Here is a 13,174-nt window from a genome sequence, read left to right as displayed (position 1 = left end):
CCTCTCCTCCTCCTCCTCTTCCTCCCCTTCTTCTTCTTCCTCCTCCTCTTATTTTCCACCTCATCCTTCCCCTCTTCCTCCCCTTTTTCTTCCTCTCTACTTCCTCTTCTTCCTCCTCCTCCTTTCCCCCTCTTCCTCCACCTCTTCTTCCTCCTTTTCTTCTTCTCCTCTTCCTCCTCCTCTGCTTCTTCCACTCTTCCTCCTCTTCAGGTTTGACCAGAAAGGGAAGCACATTTCTGCCATCTGTCTAGGAATAATGCCAAATGTCCTCCATTTTTCTCATGCCTAAGAATCATGCATTTATATGAATTTTTTTAAAAAAAACATCATTTTTTGCATGTCCTCCATTTGAAAATTTTGTCCTACGTTTGTCCTACATTTGTCCTAGTTCAGAGGTCCTGACTTATGGCAACCCTAGCCGTGTCATGTCTTGCTGGAATCTTTGTGTAGCATTGTTAAGTGTGGCAGCCAAAGACCTGTCTATCCGGGCCTCATGGCCTCAGTCTTTTTACAGCATCTGTCAGTAGGATTAATGTATCAGCCAAATGGAGGCCTGGCTTCGGTGGGGCTTCAGTGGGGGACAACATTCTGTCTGTTTGAACAGGGTGAATTAGGATACGTGTGACCTTTGAATAAGGAAGACTCAGAACACTGCTGTTATAACATCTGTTACAAGGAAGGCTCTAAATATTGTGTGCCTCATAAAAAGCAAAGATTTAAATTGCCTACCAAAGTGACCTGCATTTTTTTTTCATAACTTACTATTCTTCCACTAAAGTTTTATTTCATAATATACTTATTTGATTTTCTAACCTACAATTCTTCCCCTTTATCATTAGGGCTTTAGCTTATTCCTTTTTTAAAAAATGCCTTGTTGTAAGTCATCCCATGTCAGAAGAAATACTGGATCTAAATAAATTAAATATTGGGTGAATCTCAAGGGAGGGGGTGCAGAGGGTTTTTTTTTTTTTGGGAGGGGGAGGACATACATGATGTGTGTTCTTTTTCAGTTTCAAATATCTCTTCAGTGACTATGAAAGACTTTGAACACTGAAAGACAGAAAGCTTACATTTTCAAGATGTTGAGTACTGTAAGCCCTAAGGGTCCAAATACACTAAAGGTACCAGAACCCATCTGACCTTGGAAGCTAAGCACGGTCAGTCCTAGTTAGTACTTGGATGGGAGACTGCCAATGAATACCAGATGCTGTAGATGATGGCGGGATACAAACCGCCGCTTTGCGGCGGTCTGCCGCCGCCGCCGGTTAGTCTGCAGGGGAGCCGGAGCCTCCACACGGCACGGCTCCCGTGCAGACAGAAAAAGAAGCTCCAAAATGGAGCTTCTTTTTCAGTCGCGTTTGTGACGTAGCGAGGCGCCAGGGGCGCACTCGCTACGTCACAAGGGACGCGACGCGTACGGACGCTCAGCGTCCGATACGCAAAGATGGCGCCGGCCATGTAGAAGGGCCGGTGCCATCTTGTACGGACAGAGTCCGTATTAGGCACAGGGGCGTCTAGAAGAGACGCCCCTTTTTTAAAATGGGACGTCCTCCGGACGTCCCAAATGCCAATCTAGAAAGCCTCTGTGTTTTGGAGGAAGGAGCTGGCAAATCTGCTTGGGTATTCCTTGCCTAGCAAAACCCCGTGAAATTCATGGTGTTGCCATAAATCTGTGGGTGATATGAAGGCATGTGTGTGCATGCGCGCGCGCACACACACACACACACACACACCAGCTTTTGCCAAGAGTTATAGAATTACAGGATTGCAAACTTGGTCCCAGTAATAACTAATAATAATAATAATAATAATAATAATATTTATTATTTATAAACCGCTTTTCCAAATTTGATCAAAGCGGTGTACAACACAAAACAAAAATGTGAGACAATAAAATAAATCAATAACACATATCATCAATTAAAATTATATTAAAAAGTTTACAAATATTAAAACCCAGAAAAAACAAACAAAAATTCCAAGAGAAGCTAGTATAAATCATTGAAGGCCAGTTATTGAAACCAAAAAAATATCTTTACTTTAGGAAATGTTCACACATTCTTCTGCTTCATTTGAAATTGTGTAAAGAGCTGCTTGGTTGTTCTGGTTGCCCTTCAATGCCCCCTTTCCAGCTGCAGCTTGAAACACTGCATTGGGGCAAGTGAGCTACAACTCCCATCATTTGACATCTTGGCTGGAAATGATGGATGTTTGCACCCAATACAGTACCATCTGGAGGTCATTTGTCCATCGGTGTTCCAAATACGTCCACATCCTGGAGTTGGATCAAGCTTACATGTGGTAGGCTGAACTGCTTCACACATCTTGTCCACATCAGCAGGCCTCAGTAAGTGATACTGATCACATAATGGATCCAACGGTGTACTGAATAACTCCCTAGGCTCTGTAACAAGTGTGGTGTCAAGTTCTGAGTGAATGTGAGCAGTTTTTTTCTCAAAGTACATAGCAATTTTTTTACAGCAGGTAGTTAGGTTGCAGGTCTATACCCAAAATACATCTCTTCAATTGTAAAAGTCCCACTGAGTAGGAGGTTAAAATGTAATCTTAGAGGTGTAATATGATTTTTTTGGCCTCACTCCTGCATAGTAGGCACAACAAAGAGTCTTTGCTGATTTCCGATCACATTCACTCCAAGACCTACACCATGTGCAATCTAGCCATCACACAAACTGCTTCATTGCCCACAGATCTTCTATAAATCAAGATGAATTACAGGCTTCATAGCACTAGACTGGATGTTTAGGAGTAATTTACCAATAGCACTCTCTCCATTCCAATTCTCCATTCCATAGTGAAACGAGGCCTTGATAGGACTGCCAGCCCTGTCAGGAGGAAGACTCCCTAGATCATTTAGAAATCCTTCAGATTCCACAAGTCTCTCAGAGCATATCATCTTAATTTCTGCCCCTATGTTTCTCCCAAGGGATTACCCTCTTTCATGTCACCTCTTTGGGGTTGACCCCAACCAGGAGCCACCTGTGGCTGCCTTTGCTTTTACATACCCTTTCCACTGAGGAAGCTGATGGCTTGGGAAGGGAGGAACAGCTGCTTAGGTTTTCCATACCAGCAGTTAGCACAGTCCTAGTCTTGTGAGGAGTAACAGCAATTCTATGGAAGTAGAGGCTGGCAAGGGCTAGATGCCAAAGGCACTTCTCCAGCTCAACTTCAGATATCCTGGTTTCAGCACCCATCATCAATCTGTTGATCTTCTAATGTTGGTTGCCTACATAAAATATAGACAGATAACATGAAGGGATGATGATTCTGTTATTGGCAAGAGAAAGAGATTGTGCCTTCCCTCAAAGCCTTGAAAATATTTAGTCATTAAAACTTTTCTGTTGCCCTTTGCTGTAAGAACTGTATAATGTTTCTTGACTGAGGTAGCCTGGCACTTATTTAAAAAGTTGCCTCTGTGGTCAGTCTGTTGGCTTTCCACTCCCAGTACTACTAATTATCGTCGTTGCTGTCAGTGTTTAACTAAAATAGCTAATCTGTAACTGAATATGCTTTGAACAGCTCACTTCCTCTGTTTTAGGTTTTTGTAGTAGCTGTGGTTGGGATCGCTCGGGCCGTTGTCTCTATGACAGTCAGCGCATCAACAGCTGCTACAGTTACAGACAAGGTGAGATCAGCTTTGACACCAGAGCGGGAGATGGACTTGATAGCTACAGCACCATTTTTGGTGGCAGTACCATACTGGTGTTTTAGTTCTATTTAGTTATCTTCTATTTAATTATCAGTTATTATCAGTGATGATACTGCCCGCCTTCAGTGTGCCTCAAATATACGCCGCAGTTTGCATATTCTTGCTGCCCCGACTATGTGGTGGGTTGCAGGGTAAACTGCCAACCTGGCAGTCCTGGAATTGCACATCCCTGATTCAGAGTAAGAACAGTAGAACAACAACTCTTAATTAGACATTTTATTGCCAAGATAGATGTTTGCTGTTGACCAGCAACCAAGGACTATTTCCTAGAGCTTTCTTAGGAGAGTGGATGATTCTTACAAGTTCTGTGCCATGTGGAAAAGAGGCACATAACCTGTGTCAGTTAACTGTCAGAAGTTGATGGATGCATATGGGTCAGATGAAATCCAGCAACGTGGCAAGATTTGGGACAAAGCACAGAAATTGTGATTGGACTAAGGGATCAAACTATATGGACAGGGATTGCCATGTATTTTTAAGGGCGAATAAGCTTTAGAGTTGGGTGAATCAGCTTCTGGATTTGAACAAAAGTGGAAACAGGATGATTACAGGGGCTGAAAGACAGAGAATGGCTGGTATATTGTGTCTCATTGCTATTTCTGTATTTCTGTTGAAAATCCAGCATTGTATGTATTTGTTTTTTTAAAAAAAAATCTGCCAATTTTATGTGCTAAATCAACTTTGGTCCTCTGCCCAGAAAAAACTGAACTGTAATATTTATAGGGGAAAGAAGCCAATTGTATAATGCTGTGTCTTCACCTCCTAGGTATAGTCAAGTATTATCCAATGTATTAAAAGTTTCAGTCATTTTCTTCTCACAGTCCAAAATTTGCACATATTGCACCCAGGAGAATGAGGATTCGGGTATTCTCCTCCCACTTGCCTAGCCTATGGACCAGAAGTTCAAAAACACAACAAAGATTAACATTGCAATCCTGTAGCATTGCAGAATGCAGAGTCCTGAGTGTAATTAACCCTGAAAATGCATGTGAGTGAGCATCCATGCATTAGGTCATGAAGAGGAGACACTAAGAAGGATTTCTTATTTTCAGCAAGCTTTCTGATGAGAGAAAAGCTGCAGCATCAGTGTGCTAGCTTCTCTTCAGAGCCTGATCATTCTGTGTCTTGACTTTGTCTTTCTCTTTCTGACCTGTATTGTCTTCCTTAGATCCTTTGGGAAATCACAAGATTTTTCCTTCTAGCCATAGAGCTGAGCATGGTGATCCTGGGCCTTGCATTTGGTAAGGATTCTTCCTTTGGGTCGCTTAGCACACTTGCCCTTTTCCTAGGTGAGACAATTGAGGCATGGTGAATATTGCCCTGCTGTGGGGACCTCAGCCATCCAGCTTGCACACAACCTGTTTTCACTTGCTACACATTTGGTGTCATTTGGGCATATTAGTCAGGCTACAGAAAGGACATTTGTGCATGCAGAATTTTTTTCAAAAGCTTGTTAAACTAAAAACATTTCCAGACAATCAGTCTGCAGCAATTAAAGGAGCACCTGTTGCCCATTTGTTCCAAGGAATCCAGATGTACTTGCTAAAGGCAATACTGTATTTTGTATTTGAAAAATAGAGCAAAGTAGCTAGCGTGAAGAACAACCATTTTTTTTAAATTACAGATTCATATAACAAATAAACAATATATCAATATGAATAAGTTTTCATCTAATCCAGCACCCTGTTCCAGCAGTGATCACACAGATGTTTTTACGATGACCTAGAAGTGTGACAGCAGTTTACAGTACTAGAGAAAATGGAGATATGTAGGGAAAAAATGAATTTTTTAAAAAAATCAGCCCACCAATTTAATCATACAAAAATATGAACACTAAAAATATGACCAAAAACCCCTCTGTAAAGTCCCACTTTGATTACACTATCACAGTCAGGATGCAACACATTGTAGTGCAAACCACCACAGAATGATAAAAAAGAACCTAAGTTGTCTTCAGTGGTATGGTACATATATTACTATGATGACTGGGCAACTAGGAGCTAGTTGTCTCACAATAGTATCACAATAGCTGTGGGACACATGCAAGAGTACATTTGACAAATTATAATAACCAGTAGAAAAGTTAAGGTGAATGTAGTGAAATGCTCTTATGGCAGTTATTAGACTGTAACCAGTTTTATGTGGGCTTTCCCACCTTTGGTTTTGTATGGAGTGTGTCTTTGTGGGAATGTGTTTTGTTTTGTTTTTGGCATAGTATAAAGGCAACAACATCCCATCCTACCCCCTTCTTAATGCCTTCTCCCCAGCTGTTGACAGTACTCTTGAGGCAGTTTACATCCTCAGAAGCAGAAGTGGGGAATATGTTGCTGTCTAGATGTTGTTGGACTACTAATTCCAGTAGGTCTCCCAGCATAGCTAATGATGAGAGATGGAAACATGTGATGGAAACATTGTCCATTCTGGATAAAAAGAGCTGGATTCTTGAGATTGGTTGCATAGGCTGGAAAGAAAGAATGTTAAATTTCTGAAGTGTGTCAAGGGAATGATTCATGGTATGGTCTTTGTTGCATTTAGGTCACCTGGAGAGCAAATCCAGTGTCAAGCGTGTATTAGCTATCACAGCGGTGCTGTCTCTGGCTTATTCTGTCACTCAGGTAAGCACTACGGAAGTAGAAGCCCCTGCCTTTCTACTTCATTTCCTCAAGGGAGGAGGACAGCCTATTTGTGAAAAAAAATCCAAGGTTGGATTTATTGTGGGTGTAAAAGAACAAAGCCCATGCCAAGTAAATGTCAACATTACGGAAAACACTGAGATGGGATAGGCCAACTCACCTCCATGAGGTACCATTTGGAATAGGCCTGGACAGAAGGTAGATTTGGATTTCTTAGTAGATACCTAGGTAATTTGTAGTAGGACTTCTTACCCACAGTTGTTTCTCTATGCATTTATTTATGAGCAAAGACTTTCCAGGGCAGTTCATAAATAAAAATGTTAATCAATAAAATATATAATACAGTCAATTAAAACATTTCAGCAACAATAAAATACATTATAAAAATGGAATGTATTATATTTAAATCACCCTGAAACAAGAAAATCTTTAAAATGAAGGCAACTTGGGGTAATTATTGGTTTTGTTTTAAATTGAAAGTTGCCATGATGGGATATAAACAACCAAATGAATGAAAGAAAATGAGCATGAAGACCAGACTTGGGAGGGTGTCTCATGCAGTTTTGGTTCTCGGAACACGTTTCTGGGCTTTGAATTCTTTCATTTGAGGTTGATTCCTTTGACAAATGCACTGGTTGGTGAATAATGGAGTTCTAGCAAATGAACAAATTGGAACCCACTAACTTGAAGTCTGCCTGCTTCTGATCTTGGGGTTTTGAGAGACCCTTTATCCAGGGCAAGGCAACTGACTAACCAGCATGAAAGCTTTATAGGATTCAGAAATTTGTCTAATGTTCACCCAGCTCCTGCAGTCCATTAGCATTTATGGTTCTTTTTTTTTATATTGTATTTTCTTATATTGTATTTCCCCACTGCTGTTAGCCACCCGGATCCGTGTGATTGGGCGGGAAACAAATAAATATTATTATAATTTTAATTAAATAATTTTAAAATGAAAGCAGAGGTTCAGAGTAGCTTAATGATAGCAAAACAAATATGATGTCTAACAAGACAAGCAAAAAATACAAGTAACCAAGCACTATGGAAAAAGAACTAATGATAAAAATTGGACAATAATGTGATAGAAGTTCTGCTCTATATAAAAGGGAAGAATTAACAAGTCAGTTAATAAAAACAATACAAAATTCATTAACATATTTCATTTATCAATATACAGTGCGCCTGCGTTATACGTGGCTTTGAGCATGCGGGGTGCAAGGCACAGCATGTCCCATTCACATGAATGGGGGGCGTTCCCATGCCGTGCACCCTGTGTGCCACCGCTGAGCGGCTGTGGGCACGAGCCCCTTCATTTGAATGGGGCTTGAGCATCGGCGTTTTTCTCTTACGTGGGGGGGGGGTCCAGAACGGATCCCCGCATAAGAGAAGGGCGGACTGTATTTCTACACTAGTTGTAGTGTAGAAAAAGATTGATTTCATGTGTATGAATCATCCCCAAATAATAGAAATAAAAAAGGCAACACAGAGATGTTTTTATTCTATCAATTCTATCCTTTGATCACAGAGGAGCATTAGATAAACAATATTATAACTGGAATAGTTCAACTGGCATACATTTGCACAGAGTACATGCACACAGACACCAGTATCAGAAACATAACAAGGCAAGGACCACTTTCAGTTATGCTTCCAAATCTGGTCTGTTATACTTTCAAGTCTAGTGGATATTTCTCCATGCCACAGAGAGAACACATAAATGTCTGTTTAAGACAAAATATTTTAGGGGAATCCTCTTGCAGGGAATGTCTACAACATTTTGGTATCTGAAATTGAAGAGTCAAAGGGCAACTTTACTTGTATACAAACATTTTTTTTGGCACTGCTTCTTCAGCTCCTGCTGGGTTCTTGCTTGCATGTAGTGTTGGTTGAAGGTGCCTGTAAAATCTTCATAAGTCAGATTGAATGGTGACCTGGAAAAATGATCCCATATTGTATTTTTGCTTTCTTTTTCTAGCCCTGTGGGTTCTGCTTTAGTTTACTTGGCAACAAACAGAGAATGTATGCCACATATCTGATTCCTACTTAGCTTCAGTTCAAGAGGCTCTCTGTTGAGCCCAGGACTAGAGCTTTCTATAGCTAGAGGTTTGGCTTCTCCATTCTTTCTAAACTGAGAAAAAAAGATTATTGTGCCCAGACACGTTCATCCCTAGAGATTACTTCTGATCTGAAAGTGGCTCCTTCTCAAAAGATTGTTAGGCACTTTGATAGCTTAGTGTATTAAGGAAGTCTGAACAATGCAGCATTTGTACATTTTCAGCATGTTCTATTTTGCTATCATGCTGGTGTTCAGGCTTGTTGGTGGCATGGAATGCCATTGTGTTAACAGGAGCGTTCTTGTCTGCTGTTTTGGCATCTCTTAGAGAAATGTAGGAAATGTACAGCTACCACATGATATTCCAGATGATTCCTATTTAAAACTAAGTGGCAGAACACTGTCTAGAAGTGCTGATGTAACCATGCTGGCTTCTGTCTCAGCATTATGCAGATGCACTCATAACATGTGCTAAATCTATGAAGTTAGATTTCCTTTTTCACAGGTATGAAAGGTTTATAGTTGTTCCATATAGTAGGGAGGCAGTATGGAACTAATATACAGTATCAAGCAGATTGACCTATAGTAAGTTGGTTTCTGTAAGTTGCACAAGGCAGGATACATACATAAAGCTCTACTCCTCCCCACTTTATCCTCATAATAGAATGACTGCACCATAGTTACCCATTTTTTGAAACCCTGTGGATGATGTTTGTGTGCATAGTTACACACGTGCATATTTTCTTTTTGACTTCCAAAAAGAAATACGCAGCCCCACTTTGCATGACATCTACTTCCTCCCCCTGGCAGCTAGTAAGCATGTTGCCACAGCCATTTATTGGAGTTTGGGTGGGAGGTACGCAAGAAACACACACTCATAGTTCCTCAGCCAAGAGAAGAGAGGTGATATTGCCCTCCTGAATCTCCAGTGTCTTTAGGAGGGTATTGCTTGGCAGTCTTCTCTACTTCAGACAATAAATGATCATGGCTGTGCTTTTGGAAATTGGCTTCCTAGATCAGGAGGGATGCAGAACTGCACAGACAGTAATACTCTGGCTGCACCATGTAGGATATTGATTATCAAGCTTCATGACACAATGAGGACTCAAACATGTCTCTTCCAAATGCCATTTCCATCCTCTTAGTTACTGTACCATACTGACTCTCTGGCAGTGAGCAAACATGATTAGGAGAGGGCCAGTCCCACTCCATTCAGCAGGAATCTGGCAAATGTATTTAGGATTATGATAGGAGTCCAGTTTCATTCTTTCTTGACTCTACAGCAAGGATGAAATGACCCCCCCGAAGACTACAACTGCTGTCAGCCCTAACCTGTACAGCCAATATTGACTTATGATGGGAGCTGGAGTCCAACAACATTTGGCAAATCACACATTCTTTAGTCTTGCTGTGTAAAGGTTTTGGAAAGTTTATCCCAGATATATGAGACACTTAATCTCAGCTGATAGGCTGGAAGATGTTATAGGAAAAGATATTACAATTGATTGCAGTGATTAGTGCAGTGATTGATTGGCTGTGATTAGTGGAGAAGAAATAAAAAGAAATTTTTACTTTTTATTTTTTTATCTCACCTTCTATAACTCCTAAGCTGGCTTTACTTATCAAATGACGAGTAACATAAGAGGGAGGTATTATGTATCATTTGTATTGTATTTTCATTTGTTTACATTTGAATGATAAGATTACACTTTAGTTATACAGTTTAATTGCAAGCTCCTGTTTCTTTTTTCTGATAAGGAGGGGTATTTTAATTGTAAGATTAAAATGTCTCCAAGAAATATAAATGATAATTATTAATGATTACTAATGATAAAAATATTGTAACACTACTACCAATATATTAGTAGATTCATAAGTCTCTCTCTCACCATTCATTGAAGGCCTCCTGCAATTGGATTAATGGGCCATTCTCTGATGCTTTGGTATTTCTGAATTGACTGACACATTTTGTGGTGTACTAGAATGAAGTGGTTTCCAAATTAGGTCAAGTACCTTTTCCTCAGCATCTCATGCTAGAAATGGGATAGATCTGTAAACTGTGTTGTTCTTCTGTTAACCCCACTGAACTGGTCTACCAATCTTTCAGGGAACTCTGGAAATCCGGTATCCTGATGCCAGACTCTCAGCAGAAGATTTCAATATCTATGGCCATGGAGGAAGGCATTTCTGGCTTGCAAGCTCCTGTTTCTTTTTTCTGGTAAGGTATTTTTCTCTGATTTATTATCTTTATTTTTGATGTATTATAAACATGTCCATTCAATTCAAAGACAAATGAGCCAGGATCTTAGGTATTCTCCATCCATCTTCCTTTAGTCACCTCCTCCCCATCTCACCTATTGATTTCTTTCTCAACAGGTATATTCATTCGTGATGATGCTTCCAAAAACACCCTTGAAGGACCGTATTTCTCTGCCATGTAAGTGATTTGCGTTTTTCAGCCAGCACTGCCAGCACTCTCTGTCTTTATGTTCATTCCAATAGCAGATTTCTTTTATTTATTTAATTTATACCTTATCTTTCTATCAGAAAAAACAATCAGGCTGACTCATCATAATAAAATAAAGATTAATATCAAAATCCGGCAGGCCTTCCCAGACTAGGTTAGATCCTTTAGCTCTATTAGACTTGCCTCCCCCCTCTACTGATACCAACACTAAAATTATCATCACCTCCATCCCCCCCCTTTAGAAGAAGATTCATTTCTCATGTTAATCTGCCCAAAATTTTAATTTTTAATGTACTCCTATTGGATAATTTTAAATCTTTTGATGTTTAATCTTTTTTTATATGTTGATCACTGTTTTTAATCACTGGGGGATGGGTTGGGGTTTTGGGGGTTTTAAATTGTAATTTTTAATTCTCTGATGTTTTATTTATACTGTTGGAATCCGCTTTGATTTCTCTGTGAAAAAGTGGAATACAAATAAATATTTTTATTTATTTATTTATTTATTTATTCAACATAGTATAAAAATAGAACAATAAAGGACTTAGCCAGCACCCAACTGGTTTAGACCCTCTTCAACCACAGACAGCTTTCTGGACTGAATATAGAGGTTTGCTTGCTGGTGGAAGAACAAGAGTAGGGAGGAACCCTGACCTCTCTTGCCAGACAGTTCTGAGGTTCAGAAGCAGCTACTAAGAAAGCCTTCTGCTGCCTTGCTGATAAAACACACACTCAAACACCTCTTCTTCTTTAAATGTCTAGGTGAAGCTATGAGCACAGATGTGATATCAGTAACTCCACTGAGTAGAACAGGGGTGGGCAATGTGCAACCTGTGGTCCACATGTGGCCCCCAGGATGTCTTTTTCTGACCCATGAAGCTTTCACATCCCTTCTCAAATTATTTTTTTTCCCTGGGTGATTTTTTTGGCTGAAAATTCCCCCAAATCCACACAATGTTGTGTTACTGCCATCTACAACTCCTTAAACCCCAGAAAAATGGTACAGTTCAGCTGTTCTTAGATCAAATCCTAGAAGCAGGAGTGATGGAAGGAAAGTGACCAGAAGTCCTGGTCGCATTAGAAGTTTCAAAGCAATTTCCCCCTTTTCCCAAATGGAAGTATTCCAGTCTGGAGTTGTAACAGCATGCAAAAAGTGTAGCCACGATTGGCAATTACTTGCCTTGAGGCAAACGGCTCTTGTCCTGGGACTGGGAACTCAATGCATGAGTTGGTCCTCTATATTTGAAGGTTTTTTCCTCCGTTGTATCTTCATGAGCAAGTGTTACTGAGGAGAAAGTACAAGGATGTTTTGGGCAAGATTCTATTTGTAGGACATCTGCATTCTTTGAAAAAGCAATTTGAAATCTCTGCTCAAGTGCTTCCTTTGGTTGGGATGTATGTATGTGTTTGATTTCCTGCTCTACAAGTTTTTTCTTCATGAAAGAAGCAGCTGTGCAATTGATTATGTGTTTCTGGATGACATTGCCTTTTTTCCTCAGTGTACTTTTAAAATGGTACAGAATTACATCTCTGACTTTACACTGCGCAAAATGTTGATCTATTAAAAGAAAACACTCTACTAAGTGCTGTACAATGAACAAAATAGACAAATGGTTTTAGAATGGCTTATGCTTGTGGAGACATAACATAATAGGAAGACCAGGAAAGAGGAAAGTGAACAAATTCAGGTATCTTAAAGTTATGTAATGACCATAAATGGCCATAGATGGAGAATGTTCTGAAATAGGCAGTTCACAAGTGTCTCCTTTTTATGATTTGATGTTTCCAGTGCTCAAAATTAATTTGTCCACCAAAGAGATTGTAGTGTTGGAATTATATGGCTTTAGATTTGAATACGCATCTTTGTCTCTTTCTCCTCTCCCCCCCCCCCCAGCAAGGAAGAGTTTCTACATTTATGCTGGGATTCTCGCTGTGCTGAATTTGGTGCAGGGTGTGGGCAGTGCTCTACTCTGTGCTGGTATCACAGAAGGGTTATGGTACGTATGCTGAGAACCAGTACAAAAAAGCAGCCCTTTAGGGAACTGAGCAGAAGAACTTCAGACTTATTTTATTTATTTATTAATCTTCACTATCTTTTATAGAAAAAAAAGTCGAGATCATGTAGCATACTTAAGTTCCCATAAGTCTACAGTTAAGAGTAATATCAGTTTGTCTGGCTTCCATCATAATGTAGTTAGCTATTGTTTATATTTTGCATAGAATGCAAACCTCAACAACAATTTTTTTCTGTATAACAGTGAATCATGAAATATTTTACACTTATTTACAAATCC

General features: G+C 39.8%; 1 protein-coding gene across 1 annotated transcript in view; it reads left to right on the top strand.

The window, feature by feature from the left end:
• Positions 1-13,174, top strand: part of TPRA1 (transmembrane protein adipocyte associated 1) — a 30,711-nt gene that overhangs the window by 7,727 nt on the left and 9,810 nt on the right. The window contains exons 3-8 of the mRNA XM_042452143.1: positions 3,557-3,643; positions 4,896-4,968; positions 6,263-6,342; positions 10,521-10,631; positions 10,790-10,850; positions 12,775-12,877. Of these exons, the coding sequence (XP_042308077.1) occupies positions 3,557-3,643; positions 4,896-4,968; positions 6,263-6,342; positions 10,521-10,631; positions 10,790-10,850; positions 12,775-12,877 (515 nt within the window). The remainder of the gene's footprint in view (positions 1-3,556; positions 3,644-4,895; positions 4,969-6,262; positions 6,343-10,520; positions 10,632-10,789; positions 10,851-12,774; positions 12,878-13,174) is intronic.

This window comes from Sceloporus undulatus, chromosome 2, assembly GCF_019175285.1.
Source record: "Sceloporus undulatus isolate JIND9_A2432 ecotype Alabama chromosome 2, SceUnd_v1.1, whole genome shotgun sequence".
Lineage (NCBI taxonomy): Eukaryota > Metazoa > Chordata > Lepidosauria > Squamata > Phrynosomatidae > Sceloporus > Sceloporus undulatus.
This window is presented reverse-complemented; position numbering and strand designations above follow the sequence as displayed.